The sequence below is a fragment of the Talpa occidentalis genome, unplaced genomic scaffold (genome assembly GCF_014898055.3).
Source record: "Talpa occidentalis isolate TD23 unplaced genomic scaffold, MPIMG_talOcc4v2.1 talOcc4.2, whole genome shotgun sequence".
Lineage (NCBI taxonomy): Eukaryota > Metazoa > Chordata > Mammalia > Eulipotyphla > Talpidae > Talpa > Talpa occidentalis.
The window spans coordinates 67,763,198-67,781,430 of NW_023602073.1; the positions used below are offsets into that span (position 1 = coordinate 67,763,198).

An 18,233-nucleotide genomic window follows, 5' to 3' on the forward strand; every position below is an offset into this window, starting at 1 on the left:
CTCATTATTATAATAATTACTTTTCTATTTCATTGGCAGTCCTTTAACATGTTGTACAAGATAAGCAGAAACACAAACGATAAGGAACTACTAGACAAGCAAAATATGATTTCGTTAGCTCACCTGCAGTTGTTTCACATCAAACTCTAAATCTAAGAGATTCTTCATTGGCTTTCCAGAATCAATGTCAAGAATCAAACTGAGAGCCTGTGAACACTCCTTTGCTCTTTGCCGCACCTAATATGATTATTAGAAGAACAAATGACACAGAAAAATGTTGTAACACTTAAAGTTTGTAAAGAGCTTGCATGTGGGAAAAAATTGTCAATGGCTAGAAATGTTTAAGAGATTAGTGACTAGAACACAAATTATATAAAAAGGGCTCCAAGATGTGGTAGTTAAAGCTTAGTTCAAATCCTGGTTCATTGCTTACCCGCTGTGTGAGCTCAGATGATTTACTTAGCTTTTCTGAGCTTCAATTTGTTGTATAATAATGCCTACCTCAGTGAAATGTGGTTGGGATTAATTGCAATAAATCATGTATAAAGCATCCACTACAAAGCTTGGCACAAAAGAGGAATCCAACATGCTTTATTTCAATTAATCTTCCCAACAGCTCTGTGAGACAAATACTGTTATTACTCATTTTGTAACAGAGAAAGCATAGAAGCAGAGAGAAGAAGTAACTTGTCCAAGATGATCCCACTGCAAAGTAATGGTGCCAGGATTCATATACAGAAAGTTGGATTCTGAGGCCTGCCTGCATTCTTTTTTTTTTTTTTTTAAGATTTATTTATTTATTTATGCATACAAGAGCTGGCGTACAGGCCAGAGTTGTGGGGTGGGGTGAGAGGATTCACCAGAGACAGAGTGGGGAGCAGAACAGGCAGATCTACTGAAATACACCGCTGAGGGGAACAGCGGGCGAGACAGAGAAGGTCTGCTGTACCATGTAGGTTGCTCCCTGGCTGGCTGGCTGGGGATCGAACTTGAGCTGCAGAGGCTGTGGATTGCTTCATAATGCTATGCTTATTAACCCCTTTTGCTACCAGGGAGGCCCAGGATCTGCAGTCTTAATACTCTTCTATACTGTTTCTTAAAGATATTTTCCTCTTATATAGACTTGGAGGGAAGAGAGGGGCCTATGAATTTATTTTGAGATTCTAAAATTAAAAGATCTATGCAAAAAAAGTTGGAATAGTCACTGTTAACTTCCAGGATTTTTGTGTTTCTCTTTGCTTATACAGTAATTCAGACACTACAGTAAGGGACTTCTATTTCTCAGAGAATCTTCTGACAGATCTTTTGGGAATGAGAAACAGGAGAGTCAGGAGCATTGATTGTCACCTGTGAAATTAAATTTGCCAGTCGTTAATTTGCATATGCATTTTAGTCATCAAACTACTCTTACTGCAAGGTACCTGCTCATTTCGTTGAGACTGCTCTTTCTCCCCTCGTTTCACAATTTTAAGATAGAGCCAAGACTTGTTTGCTATTTCTGCAGCAGACTGGTCCTGGAAATAATAAGTTGCAGATGCAGATTCATCTCTACAACACAAACAGAATTAATCACTTGTAATTGCTTTTTCTTTATCTCCCATGGACCTGGTCCATTCTCTTTTTTTATTTTATTTTATATGTATTTTTACATCATTTTTCATTTTTGCACAATGTATGCATTTTCATCTTGGTTATAGTCCCCATACAATTCCCAATCCCCTTATTTTGACCCTACTCCCTCCCCCCATTTAGTGTGTCTCTGGTTTTATAGTTGCTTGTTGATTTTGATTTTTACTTTATTATAATTAGTCTTTTTCCTGATCCCTTGTTCAGGTCTTCTAAATTCCTGCTATGAGTGAGAACATCTGGTATTTTTCTTTTTCTTTCTGGCTTATTTTGCTGAGCACGATCCCTTCCAGCTCCATCCATGTTGCTGCAAATTGCATGAGTTGTCTTTTTTTGATTGCTAAGTAATATTCTATTGTGTATATGTACCACATCTTCTTGATTCAGTCATCTATTTTGGGGCATTTGGGTTGTTTCCAAAGCTTAGCTATTGTAAATAGCTCTGCTATAAACATAGGGGTGCAGGTACCCTTTTGAATTAATGTTTCTGTGTCCTTTGGGTAAATACCTAGGAGTGGAATTGCTGGATCACATGGAAGCTCCATCTTTAGCAGGTTGAGTACTCTCCACACAGCCTTCCATAGTGGTTGGGCTGGTCCATTCTTGATGTAACTTCACTCTTATCTTTGTGACTTCCCTTTCTTCTCCCACGCTATTTTTTTTTTTTTCAAGGTTAAAATGTCTAGCTCCAATTCTGGGAGGGTTTGTTAAAAATTCATTTCTGGAATCAAATCCCAGTTCTGCCACTTATTGTGTGCTTCTGAGCAAATTATCCTTTCTCAGTTTCATTTTCCTCTTAATATCCATCTCAAAGGATTGTTATAAAAACTGCAGAACATGCTATATGAACACATCATGCAATAAATATTCTGGGAAATGTAGAAATATTAGTTTTTTTAAGAATTCTCAATGATCTAATTAATAGTCTCTCTTTTATCTTTTTTTGTTTTTTTTGCTTATTATGAAATCATAGTGGATAATTCTATCAACATTCTTTATAAACCTTTATGAAAGTTAAAGCCCAGTTACATACCAGGTGACATACCTGTGTTCTACAGCAGCAACTATAAAGCCATGAGATGCCAGGTCAATACCAATAGCAGAATAAATTGTCCTTCAAGACAAAAAGATGGAAGCATTCAGCCACCAGCCATGATTACAAGGCTTAACTGACAAGGCAAGGTCCAAAATAAACGTGGGAAAATGGAGGCCTTTCATCCCTGGGTAAAAGTTTTGATTCTCAAAGGGTAAAAACTTTATCCCTCAAGGATATATGACAATGTCTGGAGGCATTTTCATTATCACCACTGGAGGGAGGATGCTACTGGCATCCAGTGGGTAGAGGGATGTTGCCAAACATTCTATAATGTGCAGGACAACCCACTATAACAAAAAGTTATCCAAGTTATTTGGATAACTTCTGCCCCTATGGGCCCTCCCACCATGTTCAAATGAAATCTAGGTCTCCTGTGGGTTGCTCCTAGTGCTGGGACACAGTCCAGGTGCTAATGCAGGTCCATTCTGGGCGAGGCAAAACTCCTTTGATGAATGACTTTGGGTTAAGCACTCCCTCCATCAGCCTGGCCCATTCTTTCTCAGAACTGTGCTGTAGTCTGAGGCTCTTTGTACCTTCTCCCTTTTCCATCTCTTTCCCAATTGCCCAACCTGCATCAGGGTCTGAAGACTGTCCATCTTGTCCTGCTCCATAAATATCTTTCACAGTACATCCAAGCTTGGTTGTCTATTTCTGTGAAGATCTGAACTAACACAGGATGATCTTGAGAGTGCGAATTATATTATATTGTATTGCCTTGTATTATAATATTATAGTATATATTAGATTATATGGACATTTATAATATAGGGCAACCAGAAATGCAATACCCTCCCTCCTCTGTAGGGAGACAGTTTTAAAGAGTTGGAAAGAGGGAATGAAATTGATGAGACTGGGCTAGAACTGATCAATGTCCTTCAAGGGATCAACAAATCTGCTATTCCTTTTTTTTTTTTTTTGGAGGGGAGGGAAATACTTCCATCATTAATCCATAAGGGTTAAAGTCATTTAATCTCTCAAATATTACCTGAATGCTCCAAGGCCATGAGAAAAAATAATAAGTGGGTATTTTTCACCAGCCCTCAGAGGGGAGTTCCAGCTTGCAGGAATTGTCATTGAACCTAGGGAACAATGTGAGATGATAATTTATGTTTTCTCTGATAATTTAAAATAATAAAATTTGACATAATTTTTAAATAATTTCAAATAAAAAGTCCTGACCCTTGGACTTTGTTCTTTATGGACTATGTATTTTAGTAAATTCACTAAAAAGTATATTATTGAGATACCCAGCAGCCAAGGACTTAAATTATGTGTTTTTCATAAAACACCAATGGATCATTATCCATTCCCACTGCCATTTTTCAACTTAAAATTAGACATTTTCCTATTTACAGTTGTATGCAGGAAGGCTGCTTTTATTATTCCAAGGTTTGGGCAAAGCTTCAAGTGGTAAGTTTTGAAACCAAACTACAGCTCAGGAACATTACACTGAGACCCAAAAACTTCAAATTGGAAATTCCTCTCATTCCATCTTGGTCATGATCAGGGAAAGGTAGACAGTCCTTGCCTTCATGCTTAGACATCCCATTGAATATAGCTCTGCTACTTATTAGCACTGATCTTGGACAAGCTAAAAGAATTCTGAGTTTCAGATTCCACTTTTGTAAATAGAGGTAAAGCTACCTACCCGATAGGATTCTTTGAGAATTTTATTTAATTAGGTAAAATGTGTATAACTCCTGTCTAGACACATAACGAAGGGCTCAAAAAAGGAAGATGTTGTGCCTTTCCTTCTCAGCTATTATCTTTATCATTACCATCATCAATAATTTTTGTTCACTTTTCTCATTTATAAAATGGGTCTTTAATCATGAAGAGTGAATGTGATGATTGCTATGGAAGTGATTTAGAAGTTATTCAGCACCACAGAGGTCTATAACTATAGCATTTTCATCCTTTCTATCATAAAGTAGTTTTTAAGAAAACTCCAAGGAGATATTTAAAACAAATGCCAAAAGTTTTAGGTGGTTTTGAGGGGGAAATAGAAGACATCATTCACACTTGTCTAAAAGTAATGTCTGTTCAGAGAGTAAAAAAGGAAAAGTCAGTATTAGAAAAATATACACACATTAAGTGATGAATGCACATCCACCTGTCCTAGTGAGAGAGGCTGGTCTCTGGTGGAGTCTTCTAGCTTCTAAGAAATTAGCTTTCACTCTTTTTTTTCTGGAGAGAAACGGTGGCTTCTACTTTCTGTTTCTTCTTGTCTGGCTATACAAAGCTCTTTAGCACAGAGAAACAGAATGGGTCACCTGAGCCAAGATGCTATGTTCCCCACAGTATGTTAGAAGGGAAACTAAATAGAATGAGGCTAATCTTTCACTTCCTTCACCCAGGAAGCCATGGGACAGTCACTTGGACCCGACCTATCCCATTATACTTAGATTGGACAAAATGAGAACCCTTGATTCTCTGAGAGTTATCTGGGTCTTTAGGACATACTTTGTATTTTATGAGACATTCAGACTGCAGAAACTCTACTTTGGTCTTCTCCATGCCCGAAAGTTGCTGTTTTAAAGAGTTTCTTATATCTTAGAATTTATAAAGCCAAATCAATAGAAATCTTACCAAAGAAAAATTGCAAAATTTTGCCCATGAAATTCTGGGTTCCAAGAAATTTACTAATACCATAAAAATATTCTTTGTTTGGTATCCAAACAGTGTCAGTGTGATCATCACCTTTGGATGGATAATACAACCGCAAGAAGGTACTCTGTAAGGAAAAAAAGTAATGTCCTTTTAGTTCGGTTTATTTCACATCCCAAGTTATTTTGCATATGGGGGGGATCCAAATACCTCTGTTGCTCAGGAAAGGTCCAGAGAAATTCTTAAGCTGTCATAGTGATTGAATACAGTTGAAGAGGAAGAGAAATAAAACAATAATATGATTTCTCAGTGAAAAGAAAGGTGAGCAGCCTGGTTTTAGCCACTAAGGAAAGGATAAATGTGGTTTATAGAGAAATTAGTCAGATGACAGCAATGAACTAGGGGAATGACATGTAACTAGCCAAAGGTTTCCTATGAAAGAAATGGCACAATGAGTCACTCTCGGGTGAGGACAAGGTCAAGTTTCAAAACATTCTAGTAGTGTCATAGCAGTAGTAACTATTAGAAAATAAATGTAAGTTGTATTAAAATATTACCTTTTTAGTGTAGTCAAACATCAAGTCTGTGCAACCAACAGGATAGGATCCATTCCCTCTGGGGATTTTAGTTTGGCCAGAGTTTGCAGTAGCCATCAGAGCCTGTATTTTACTTAACCATGCTGAAACATAGGTAAATATTATCTCATTTGTCATCCATTACCCCCCAGGCTTGATCATGCAAAAGAATTTCCAGGGAATCAAGTCACTCCCCATAGTTTCTGGCCGCCTTCATTGCTTTACCTTACTGGTCGAATAATTATGGAGGTTCTACTGTATGCAAACTACAATGTGGGGATAAAGATCCTCTGCTCCCAAGACACTTAGATACTGACAGTTACTGAAGCCTTGACCTTATTTTCTACTCCTATCTAGAGCATATTTAAGACCATTTCCCAAATCTGGTTTTTCTTAAGCATAAACTTTATCTCACATTTCCCACTGGGTATCTCCACCGATGTCCTTCCCATTGGACCATCAAAGTCCGAACTGAAACAAAATGGACATCTTCCAATTCCTCTTTCTGCTTCAGCCACACAGCCTGCAACTCTCGAGTCCCCTGTCTCAGGTATTCCAAGTCTGAAACTTGGCAGGCATCCTCTCCTACCTCTTTCTCATCAACCCTCTACTTCCAATCAAGTTTTAATTTTTAATATTTGCTTTTCTTAGAATTTTCTCTCCAGTACATCTCTAATCCTCTAGCTCAACTGCCTCATTTCCACTTGTACCATGGCTCTAGCAGGAAGTTGCCATCTCTCCTGACTATCTTAATCCTTGAAACTTAGCCCCTTCAATGCATCCTTCACACGACTCCTAAAGTGATTTAAAACACAATCTCACCAGGTGACTCTTCTTAAAGTCCTTCAATGGCTTTCTGTCACCAGATGGTGTTTCTTGAAGAGGGAATGTATTGGAGTCTTTTTCAAAGGAGTCTGCAGGAGGTTGTAGGGGCAGGACAGGGGTGGAGCAGGATCTTTATGACCCGAGCAGAAGGGGTAAGAACCTGGAGCCGTTGGTGGATTTTTCAGGCTTCTGCTGGGATTTACCAGGTACACAGCAGGCAGGGGTACTGGGGAGCCAGGAGGCAAGCAGGCCTCCCAGCCCCCGGCAAATCTTCACTCCTCCTGGGCTCTCCGGCATTCTCTCTCTTCTTCTGGCTCTGCTGTTTCGCTCTGCTGGCATCCCCGTGATGCCACCCTTATAAGCCCAGTCTTAGCCCAGGTGTATCCCATCTACATGTGCCCACACCCTATTCCAGGTGCCCGCCATCAGGCATGCATTCAGGATTGCAGATCCGTCATCAATCCTAATGGCGGGAGGGCAGAAAAGCCTGATACCTTTTACCTTACCCTACAGAGGAACTGAAATTTACACATGCCTCCCTAAGCTACACCCGTCACCACATGAGGCACAAATGTGGTCTGTCTTTGCAGTGTTCTAGGGTTAAAATGCATAAGGGTTCACAGGCTCACAAGTTACATCCCAAGTTTCTGGGCATAGTTGGAAAAATCCTCCATAATGTGGTGGTCCACTGTCTGGTAATTTCCTGCTTTCTCCTTTCCACGAGCTCCGGCATTTCCAGGCTACTCATTGGGCTGTCTGATGCCTCTGCACCTTTGTAAATACTACTCTATGGGTTTGACATCCCTGTAGTAAACTTTTATTCAAACTTTAACATCTCGATCAGATGTCAAGTCTTCTCTGCAGCCTTTCCTGATCCCTCACTGTAGGGTAAAGAAAATGTCAGGCTTTTCTGCCCTCCCGCCATCAGGATAGATGATGGATCCTTGCGTTCCTGAATGCATGCCTGATGGCGGGCACCTGGAATAGGGTGTGGGCATAGGTAGATGGGATTCAGCTGAGCTAAGACTGTGCTTTCCAAGAGCAGTGTCACGGGGACGCCAGCAGAAGCTGAGAAAGCAGCAGCAGAAGCCAAAAGAGAAGCCGAGAAAGAACAAACGGAAGCCGAGAGAGAGAGAGAGAAGGCCGGAGAGCCCAGAGAGAGTGAAGACTTGCTGGAGGCTGGGAGGCCTGCCAGCCTCCCGGCCCCCCAGCACCCCTGCCTGCCATATGCCTGGTGAGTCCCAATAAAAACCTGCAAAACCCCTGATGGCTCCAGAACTCCTCCTTTACTGGTCTGCATGGGATCAGAAAACCTGCTCAGTGGTCAGTCCTGACTCTTACACTCACCTTCATAATTTTATCCTCAGTATTAAATCAATTTCATGTATGTGTGTGTGTGTGTTTGTGTGTATGCATGTGCAATGCCCCCTAGCCTATTATATTACATGTTTGCACACTGTCTCTCACAGTAGGCTGTTTTTCCAGAGCAATAGCTTTAGGTTTTAACACAATGGTTGGCACACAGTTAATGTTCCATAAATATTTGTGAAATTGAACTAAGCTTTTTGCTGCTACTGGTCTCTCTGTTGTTAGATACTTCAGGGCATGCATTCTTCTATTCACTGGTTCTTAAACATTTCCTTGAGTGGCCAAACCCTTCAACACAACTGCCTATTCACCTACTCACCTCCCTTCTGTGCCCCAAATAAGTTTATATTTAATTTCAAGGTGATGAGTCCAAATACAGTGTACACAGACTCCCAGCATTTTGGATTCAGCTTGTCCACACCTTCCTTCTACTGGACTATGAGACTGAGCCCCTGCTGAATCCTTCATGTTTTCTATCACACTCTGCCTGTCACACACCTAAAACTAGGTTAGGTATGGTGCACACATGGATATGTGGGGCATCACCCAGAAAGGTTTTGAGTCATGAGAAGCCCATTTACATCCTCTAAACGGTGCTTCAGCACCTGTCAATGATGCGCCTTTCCACACCGAAGGCCCTGCTACTCCGGGACCATGTCTCACCAAGAACAGGCACTACTGGCATCACCTGGAGCTTGGAAAGCAGGTTCTGGGGTCTCACCCCAATTCTACTGAATCATAAAAGGTGTTCCTCCTAAATTTGGTACCTGGGCTAGGGAACCAGACTACCTGGCTGTACACAAGGGACAGAAATTCATCGTCAAATGGTAGAAAACAGTTCCACGGAAGGCAGAGAGTGAAATCAACAAACCTTGGTAATTGGAGACAGGTAACCCTACTTTAGATTCGAGCTGTACCTCTTACAAGCTGTGATGCTCTGGTCTAGGTAATTTACTCATCTGATCTTCATTGTTAAAGTGGGAATAAAAGCAACTGACCAGCCTGCAGAACAGTCAGTCACAGCATGAAGTGAGAATATAAGTCAAGTACCTAGCATAGAATAGGCAGACAAATGATATTATTTGTCCCCTAACTCAAATTAACTCTGGCTATGTAAATTCAAGTTCTTAGAGGAGTTGTAGTAGATCTAAACTAGACCATACCATTCCTTTCAGGCAGATGCAAAATTCGAGGTATTTTCCTAGAGATTAAAAAAATACTCAACCTTACTGGTAAGGCTAACATTTTAGTATCTACTTAAAATTATAAAATGGTCTTCCTCTCCCATTTAAGACTGTCTACTGAGCTATGCTTCACATTGTATGTAACAGGGAGATGTTGGATAGGTCACACCTGCCTTTCCATCTGTGACCAGCAGCCTGTGTTCTGCTGTGCTCCTGACCACAGGCAGGCATGGTGTAACTATATGGAGTGATGGAGGTTGGCTCTGGCTCACACAGTTCACTTAGGAGCTCCAGAAAACACACAGCTGCTTTGGGGTATTACCTCTGCAATTGGAAGTTCTGCTCTAGAGCTGCGGTGAGGTTCCAAGTCACATAGGCTCCTCCTATGAGATAGCAATTCCACCAAGGCTCAGGGAACCTTTCTCAATAGCCTGGGGGTGCCCTGGTTCTCTAAATCCTGCTCTCCTCACTCAGCATTCAGGAGCCACAGGTCAGGGTGAGGCCATAGGTTTGCCTATTCCAGGACACCTGACCACTGAGGAGGTCTCAGGAAACTTCGAGCTGATCCAAGCTTCGGCTATAGGTCTACGGGGCCCTGTGACTAGTGGTTGCCAGAGTGGCTGCAGAAGAGTCCCCAGCCTGCAGCAAGTCTGATTTTCCATTCCTGAACATCTGTCCGGACTCACCATGAAGGAGGAAGCAGGGAAAGAACACTTTTTAGGTGATACGGTTTTGTGGGTCAGAACAAGTCACTTCCTATTTTTTCTTCAACTTTATTTTAGGAAATGCGTTAGAATCTACATCATGCTATTAATCTCATTATAACTTTTTGGGTTTGGAGATGGAGTGCATACTTGCTGGGAAGATGACATTCTCTATATGGCTTTATGTCTTCCATTAGCGAATAGGATATCTTTGGTCCATAGTTATTAATCTTAATCTGCAAAACCATATTTTCTATGTATTCATTTAGAAGAATACATATATACATATATAGATAACACACTGTATTATAAATAATCATTTAGCATTTTAATATTTCACACATTATTAACATTTAATATTTTAAAATATTTATTTATTTCTGATCCTTTAGAATGAGTGGGGCATTGAGCTCAGTACTGGGACTACGGGTCAACAAAGCAGTGTCTCTGTCCTCAGGTTTCTGTCAGGTCAGTGACAGTCTCCCAGTAATTTTCAAACATGAAGGGCAATAAAACATGTTTTGAAATGTCTACTCTGTACCAATAAAAAGTGCATGATGTAAAATGTCTTCTAGATGATAATTTTTTTCATCATGTAAAATATTACCTGTTTTCAATCCACAGAAAAAGTAATGAAAAGGTTAATTTACTAGACTGTAAGCACCTTGAATTTGAGTTCAAGTTCTTTAGTCATCAGTGTCTCACTGCTGCCTCTGCTTCCTGGACATTCCTAACGAATAGATGTGTGAGGTTATGCCATCTGCTGTGCAAATGCAGATATAAAATACAGTCCCTCTCCTACAGATGCATTCATTTCCCCCTACTACAAAGTAGGGGAAAATGTATCTATAATTGGGTTGTGAAAGGTCCATTGTAAGTACTACAGTAGGAGTCACCCATCCAGCCTGAACAACTAGATCCAAGGAGCCACATCTTTCCAGGTGTGCAGATCAGTGGGTACAGACAGTGAAGACACCATTGAGATGTCACCTACCCTGCTCAGCTGAGGGAATGGGATGGAGAAGTTCATGTATCACAATGCTCTGGAAATAGCAGAAATTCACAACACCGCAGAACTTATCTCTTTGTAATAAATGTCCTTGGGGGCTCTGAATGTACCTTTTCAGAGATGGCTGTCCCCCTCTGGCCACTCCACCTGGGCTTGTCTAAGCTTCCCTCCATGGGCATCTCCTTAATAGCACAAGATTAGAAAGTCACACATGCAACTTTTCTGGGGCCACTTGGGGTAGACAACGAATCAGCTGCTCAAGCCCTTAAACAAAACACCTCTTACCTGACGACTTCAGATGGGCAACAGGATTTAAGTCTTGCTGGTTAAAAGGATGAACCAGTGCAAGGCAGCTGCAGAGGCAGAAAAGTGCATGCAATTTGGGTGGTGCCATCGTGGAAGCTGAGTGGTTTCAGCTTAACTTTCTTCAAAGCAGATTATTAAAGAGAGAAAAAAAAACATGCAATAGAGATTACTTATAGGCTGAAGAATCAGTAAGACTAAGGTACCAGCTACATTATTTTATATATATTAACAGAAGACATTTGGGGGAAAATGGAGCATGCATTTACTGAGTTAGGCTTTTGATATGTGCAGGGCAGCAAGATCCTTAGTTATTCTGGACTGTGTAAAGCACAAAAATAATACTTTCAGGCTATTGCATTAGTTTGTTTTTTTTTTTTTTTTTTGGTCATTAGCTCTCTAACTTTGTAGCAGTGTAGTCTGGTTATGAAAAATAACATCAAAATAGAAGAAACAGTCACACATAATAATCAGAATAAATCATATCTATAGGCATATCTAACACATAGTCATCTCTCAAGTTTTGGCTTGTGATTCCACTATAGTTATAAAATGATCATATTGTTGCAGCTGTGGTTGTTTCAATGTTGATGTATTTTTGATGCTCTCTATAATCTTTCTACACTGAATGCTTCCCAAAGGCAGAGGTCAGGTATTATTTGTCTCTAGTGCCTAACAGAGGGCCTGGCAGATAATTGGTACTCAATTTGTGGGCTCAATGAGTGAATTGAGACTGATGGCAATAATAGAATAGAATAGAATGGGGCTCCATGCTAATATCTCATTAACAAAAAACTCTTTGTGCATCACTTTTCCCCTTTAAAAATTCTCTCCTCAAACTTTTGGGGTGATGGAAATGGAAATGGTCCAAGTCATCAGCACCTCTATCATGAACTTTGGAAATAACCTCTAATCAGCCTTGGCCAACATACCAGCCAAAGTGACTGTGACTCTCCTTCGCTCAAAACTCCCAAATGACTTCCTAGCTTACAGAGAAAAAGTCTTAGGCCTTAAAGTAACCTATAAAGCATTCTACATACTAAGTCTACACTTCTAAGTCTATACAATTTGCAGACAATGGACTCCCAATGCTACCCTAGCACACTCACTGCAACCACACTTGCTTCCTTGCCATTATTCACCAAACATACCAAAAACTCCTCTTGACATCTTTGCATGTGATTCCTCTTCCAGGAAGGTTCTTTGACCTGATATCCAAGAGACTGGCTCCCTGACCCCTCTATTTTTGTTTCCATATTAACTTGTCAGTGAGGCTTTCCTAATCAATTTAAAATTGCAGCCCACCCCCCTCCTCTACACCAATACCAGCCCTATGTTCCCCACTACTATTTTTCTCCTTAATATTTATCACAAACTAACACTCTCTGGAAATTATTTGTTAATTGTTTATCTTCCTCCACTAGAAAGTCAGTTCTGTTTGTATAGGGAATTTGGACAGTTTCCCCCTCCCTATTGTATTCTTAGGACCTAGAACAGCTTGGCATTGTTGAATGAGTAAATTCAGATTCCTAATGGTTTCTAACACACATGGTTACTAACACAAACCAAGCCAAGTTTGATAACCCATGTGAGTGTTGGTGCCCTTGATAAAATGGGGTGCTAATTAGTTGGCAGGGTTATTTTCTAAGAAAATATAATATAGCATAGGCAATTAGTACTCAGGAATGTCTCTATGCTCCCTCACATTTCCTGACCTCCTGTGACTAGACTGGGGCCACGGGACTGATTTTTTATAAATGGACATTTAAATGGATATGGTCTGAGACAGAGTCAGTGTGTCTGCTCCATCCTGTCCTTTCCCTGATGCGCAAATTCATAAGCCACAGGTGGTATTTGAGACAGAGAAGCCTGGACCCCTCTGATAGAGAAGAGCCCCACAAATTTATATAGCCTATCGTTAGCAGCAAATAAACATTTGCTCTGTTAAGTCACTGAAATTTCTGGGTTAAGTTATGGCATCATTGCAACACACAACAGTCTAACACGACTAATACCCGCTCTGCAGTCATTCAATCAGTGGGTGTTTACTAAGCAAGTACTACACACCATCTGGTCTGTCAACAGTTGTAAATATTGGAGAATTTGACATAATCCTTTCAGTAACAGAGTTTACATTGGGTTTGAGACAAGACTAGAACATACGATATAGAAAGAAAGAAAACTGCAAGGGACATTGCAAAATTCTTAAATGATTTGGGTAACAAATTCTTAGGGCAACGAGAATTCAGTGTGAAAGATTTCTGAGAAGACAGGCTATAATGAGAACTGCTCTTACCACAAGAATTCACATCCAAATAGGTCATTGGGGAAATTGTATCTGGTGCTCTAAGCTTCTTGGGTTATTTGGAGGGTGACCAGGTTTCTCTGTGTGTGTGTCTGTGTGTGTATGTATAGTCAGAAAAAAATATGTATAATCTAGGTCTTTAGATTTTTGTAATTTTAGTTGATTTTGGTTTTATTTTAGTATTATTTAAAATTCTATTATAAATTTAATGCATGATTTTAAAAATTCAAATAGGACAGGATAAAGTCAATAAAACTTTGACCTATATCTTCATAGATGATCACTTCTAACATATTTTCCCAGATGTATTTCTATATTTGAATATATGCACACATACACAAACATATCAATGCAAACTACATATATTGTTTTCAAAGTTATTTACAAAACTTCACACGACATATCCCATTTAGGTTTGTAGTTTAATAATAAGTTATAGTGTCTTTTCATATGAGTACACATCACCATATTTTGCCTTTTTCTTTTTAAAATGGCATGTAGCAGTAGCTCAAAAGAACTTTCTTCACTAAATGGATAATATTACTAACAGTGAAAGACTTATTAGGTGCCAAGCATTTTGTAATAGCTTCCAACACATGGTATATTATTCAATCATCATCAAAACAAGGAGGCTTAATGATGCCAATTAAGCCCAAAGAGGGGGGCTTAATGATGCCCATTATGTTGATGTGGAAATGGGACCCTGGGAGTTTAACGGACTTGTCCCAAAGATCCGGCTAGCAAGTGCTTGAGCCCAGAATGGCTGAGTCCTTGCTTGTAACCACAACATACCAACTTTGAGTAGCAGCAGTTTCTGAATGCTATTGCCCTGATACCATGATCTTCTTGAGCTAATGATCAGAACAATATTTTAATGACATGAAGGCATTTAAGAACTGCTTCTGGGGGCCTCCTGGTGGCGCAGGCAGTTGAGAAATGCACTGTGAAGCTGTCCACAGCCTCTGCAGTGTGGGTTCGATCCTGGCCAGCCAGGCAGATACCCACATGGCGTGGCAGACCTCTCCTGTCTCACCCGCTGCTCCCCTTAGCAGTGTATTTCATCAGTCTGCCTGTTCTGTTCCACGATCTGTCTCTGGTGAATCCTCTCACCCTCCCACACATCTGGCCTGTATCCCCGGTTCTTCTTCTTTATTTTTATACAAGAACCGGGGATACAGGCCAGATGCACGGGAGGGTGAGAGGATTCACCAGAGACAGAGCGTGGAACAGAACAGGCAGACTGACGAAATATACTGCTGAGGGGAGCAGCAGGTGCGACAGGAGAGGTCTGCGGCGTCATGTGGGATTCTCGCCGGCCGGCCCGGATTGAACCCACGCTGCAGAGGCTGTGAACAGCTTCACAGTGTGGCACTCAACTGCCTGTGCCGCCAGGAAGGCCCTAAATAAATAAATCTTAAAAAAAAAAAAAAAAACAAAAACAAACTGTTTCTGGGATTGAGAAAAATGACAACTAAAAGTTAGAATTGTTCTGTAGAGATGAGGCTGTCTCCTTATTCTTGCCTTAAAGTAAATTGTAAGACCCTTGGAAACTACAGAGCATGCTATGTTCTCAGAGAAGAAGCTATAGTTTCCCTAATAAGCAAGAGAAGAAGTTGAATGAAGCCAAGCTCTCTGCTCACCAGCTTCCAACCACTACCCTTTGTTGTCTGTCACAACTTGATTTTTCATCAAATAACCTCATTGGCAGAAAGCATCTACAGGGACATGAACAGAGGGCCAGCCTAGTCCTGATTAAGAGGTGCGTCATCCAGTTCATTTGAAGACCACTGGGGATGAAGAGGAGAAAAACAGAAGATAAAGTGAAACACATAAGGAGATCAACAGCAATATTTAGGAGCATGGTCCTGACCAGAAGGTTAGCTTGCCAACACCAACCTGGTATTCACCACATATCCCTGTGAATAACCTCCGGAAGAATTAGAGATGGCCAATTGCTGGCAGGGCATCCCCAAGTTCCCCAAGCAGAACTGGGGTGATAACCCTTTTGCTTGTTACCAGAGCAACACAGGGTCATCACCTTCGATCCACAGTGGAGCAGGCAGGGCAGAATCAAAGCCAGTTTAAATGGCACAAGTGGGTTCCCAACCAAACCTCGTGGAAGCTGCTAAGGGTCTTGGGGAACCTCTGAAGATACTGATTCTTCAGCCCCACCCCAGACCTGCTGACTTAGAATCTTCTGAAGGCAGGTCAGGGCATCTGTATTTGGACTTCCTTGGGATTCTGATACAGCCAATCCCAGAATATAGTGCATGGAAACAGTTGCAATGGAGCAAGATGAGTACTTACTTTCATTTAGAGTTTTTTTGCCATCCTGCAGCTATCGTATGTGCTCTCTGCTCTCACCCACAAATGATATTAAGAATAAAATAATTTAGCATAATTTTCTAAATAATTTAATGACTAGCTAACTCACTCATTCATTTGTTCATATATTCATTTACTCCATTTTAAGAGTATCAGTCACTATGTTCAGAATAAAAGCTATTTTAAATAGATGTGATTTTTGTCTTCAAAATCCCCAGCAGAGGGAGAGACTCTGACAATCATAATGAATGCTATAACAGAGTTCTTACGAGAGGTGGTGGGAATAACAGTCTAGTGGGCATAGGAGAAGACAAGCCAATTTCAGCACCTCTAGATTTCACTTTGGGGCATGAAGATCAGTGAAATGTGGAGAGGCCATGCAGCCTGCCTGCAGTCACACAGTGCGCATGCGGCGCGGGCAGGGTTAAATGGCAGGTCTCCTCCTTTCGCTCCATTGCACTGAGTGACAAAATGGCTCAAAGGAGATCCCTCTCCTTTCTCCACCTTCCAGTACCACACAATGCCTTGCCTTCCTCCCTTGCTTCTAATATGCTTTGTGGGATAGAAAGATGCCAACACTGCCCCCGCTGATACAAGACAGCTGGGTCCAGGGGCCAACTGAAGAAGCACAGGTATCTAGCACAGAGGGGGCAGTCCCTCCACCCTTTCCCCATTTCCAGCAATTTCTGACCTTGCACAAACATCTGTGCATAATCCCCATCCAATAATTCTGAAAAAACATCTGTGTGTCCCATGCAGAGCAAGATGCAAACCCTACTAGTTTAGGCCCTTTAGCCCTTTATATCACTCTCCTGTGGGTGCCTTTGGTTATTACAAAAGTTTTCCTTTTAACCAACAAGAATGTTATGACTCATTGGTCTTACTAAACAAAGCCCCGGTCAGAACCTCTTCAGAACCCTGTCTGTGAGTCCCCTGCTTCCCAAATACACACACGCACACACACACACACACACACACACAAATGCGTGTACACACACACACTTTCTATAGCCTCAGCCTTAAAAGCCAAGGTGTGATTCTCTCTTGAATCTGCCCTTACTCTTTCTTGAGTTTGTACTATTGCCTGCAATAAAATCTTCACTTCTTGTTTGAATTTTTAATTTTTTAATTGTAGTACCATTATTTTGCATCCTTTCTAGTGCTTTGATAGCCTAAGTTCCTCTTCCCCAGGTGCAGGCACAGTAGTCCTCTCACTCTGTTCTCACTTCCAACTCACCTACTCTCACTCTAGCAGGAATTTTCTCCTGCTCAGAAGTCAAGAACCTCCAGGCCCCTCAGCACCTGAGGGCCACATCACAACCACCACCAAAGTTTCTCTGCAGTCAGGATAGAAGGACTTCTCCAGGCCTGGCTTGGCAAGGACACCAGAGAAGGTACTTCCCACATCAGCCAACAGAAGTTGCCTGTATGGACACAGAAGCTGTCTCTTTTGCTCTGGCAGGGTTCTCAGTTTGTTTCAGCTTTTTTCACGCAGTAGGGCAACACTCTGTTTACAGAATTGCTTCACCCAGCAGACTATGAGTTGCTTCAGGGCAGGGATTGGTCTCATTTGTCTTTTACTGTTAAACAAAGGGCCGAGCTTCTTACAAGAACTAGCAAATGCTTCTTGAATGAGGATGAAGTCTGTCTTCTTATTGTTTGCGCCAGCAACACAAGCTCAGCTGATTTTGCACCAGGTTGGGACTACTCAGTACACCAACAAGTGTAGATGTGGACTGCTTGGTTTAGTGCCTACAGCCCAATAGGATCCTGGCCTTGACACTGGTGTTGCAAAGTCCTGCAAACTATAAAAACCCTTGTCCCTTATTTCCTTACTAGCAAAACAGGGCTGAGGATGATAATATTTCCCAGTATAAAATAAGTCTATGCAAAACAATATATTTGCAAATAGCTAAATGCAAATATTAGCATACTCATTTTGTATTCCTAGCATCATGCATTGTGCATAGTTTAAGCCCTTGCTCAGTAAATGCTAACTAAAAGATAAGGTGTCAATGAAGACCTGGAGATAGGAACAGGGAGACCTTTTCTTTGCTGATTAAAGTCACTCCTTGGTCATCATCCCCTTTGTCCAGAGTGGTTCTGCTGAATAGATCTTAGGAGTTTCATGAAAATCTCTTAAGTTCCTCTTAGCAGTATAATTAATATTTCTTATTTCTTGGGAAACCTTGTGTTCATTGCTTTTTTTTTCCTCTTCAGGCAGTCAATGTCTGGAAATGTCTAGGGTACTCCTCGCCTCTCCAAACTTAACAAAAGTTCCACACTCTCAGCTCCTCATTCAGCTT

The 18,233-nt window shown here is 41.0% G+C and overlaps 1 protein-coding gene across 1 annotated transcript in view; it reads right to left on the reverse strand.

Moving 5' to 3' along the window:
• PLA2G7 (phospholipase A2 group VII) overlaps positions 1-18,233 on the reverse strand; it is a 38,991-nt gene that overhangs the window by 6,973 nt on the left and 13,785 nt on the right. The window contains exons 2-8 of the mRNA XM_037519842.2: positions 11,280-11,419; positions 5,887-6,008; positions 5,312-5,456; positions 3,708-3,801; positions 2,672-2,740; positions 1,422-1,548; positions 124-237 (exon numbers count right to left, since the gene is read on the reverse strand). Of these exons, the coding sequence (XP_037375739.1) occupies positions 124-237; positions 1,422-1,548; positions 2,672-2,740; positions 3,708-3,801; positions 5,312-5,456; positions 5,887-6,008; positions 11,280-11,388 (780 nt within the window). The 5' untranslated portion in view covers positions 11,389-11,419. The remainder of the gene's footprint in view (positions 1-123; positions 238-1,421; positions 1,549-2,671; positions 2,741-3,707; positions 3,802-5,311; positions 5,457-5,886; positions 6,009-11,279; positions 11,420-18,233) is intronic.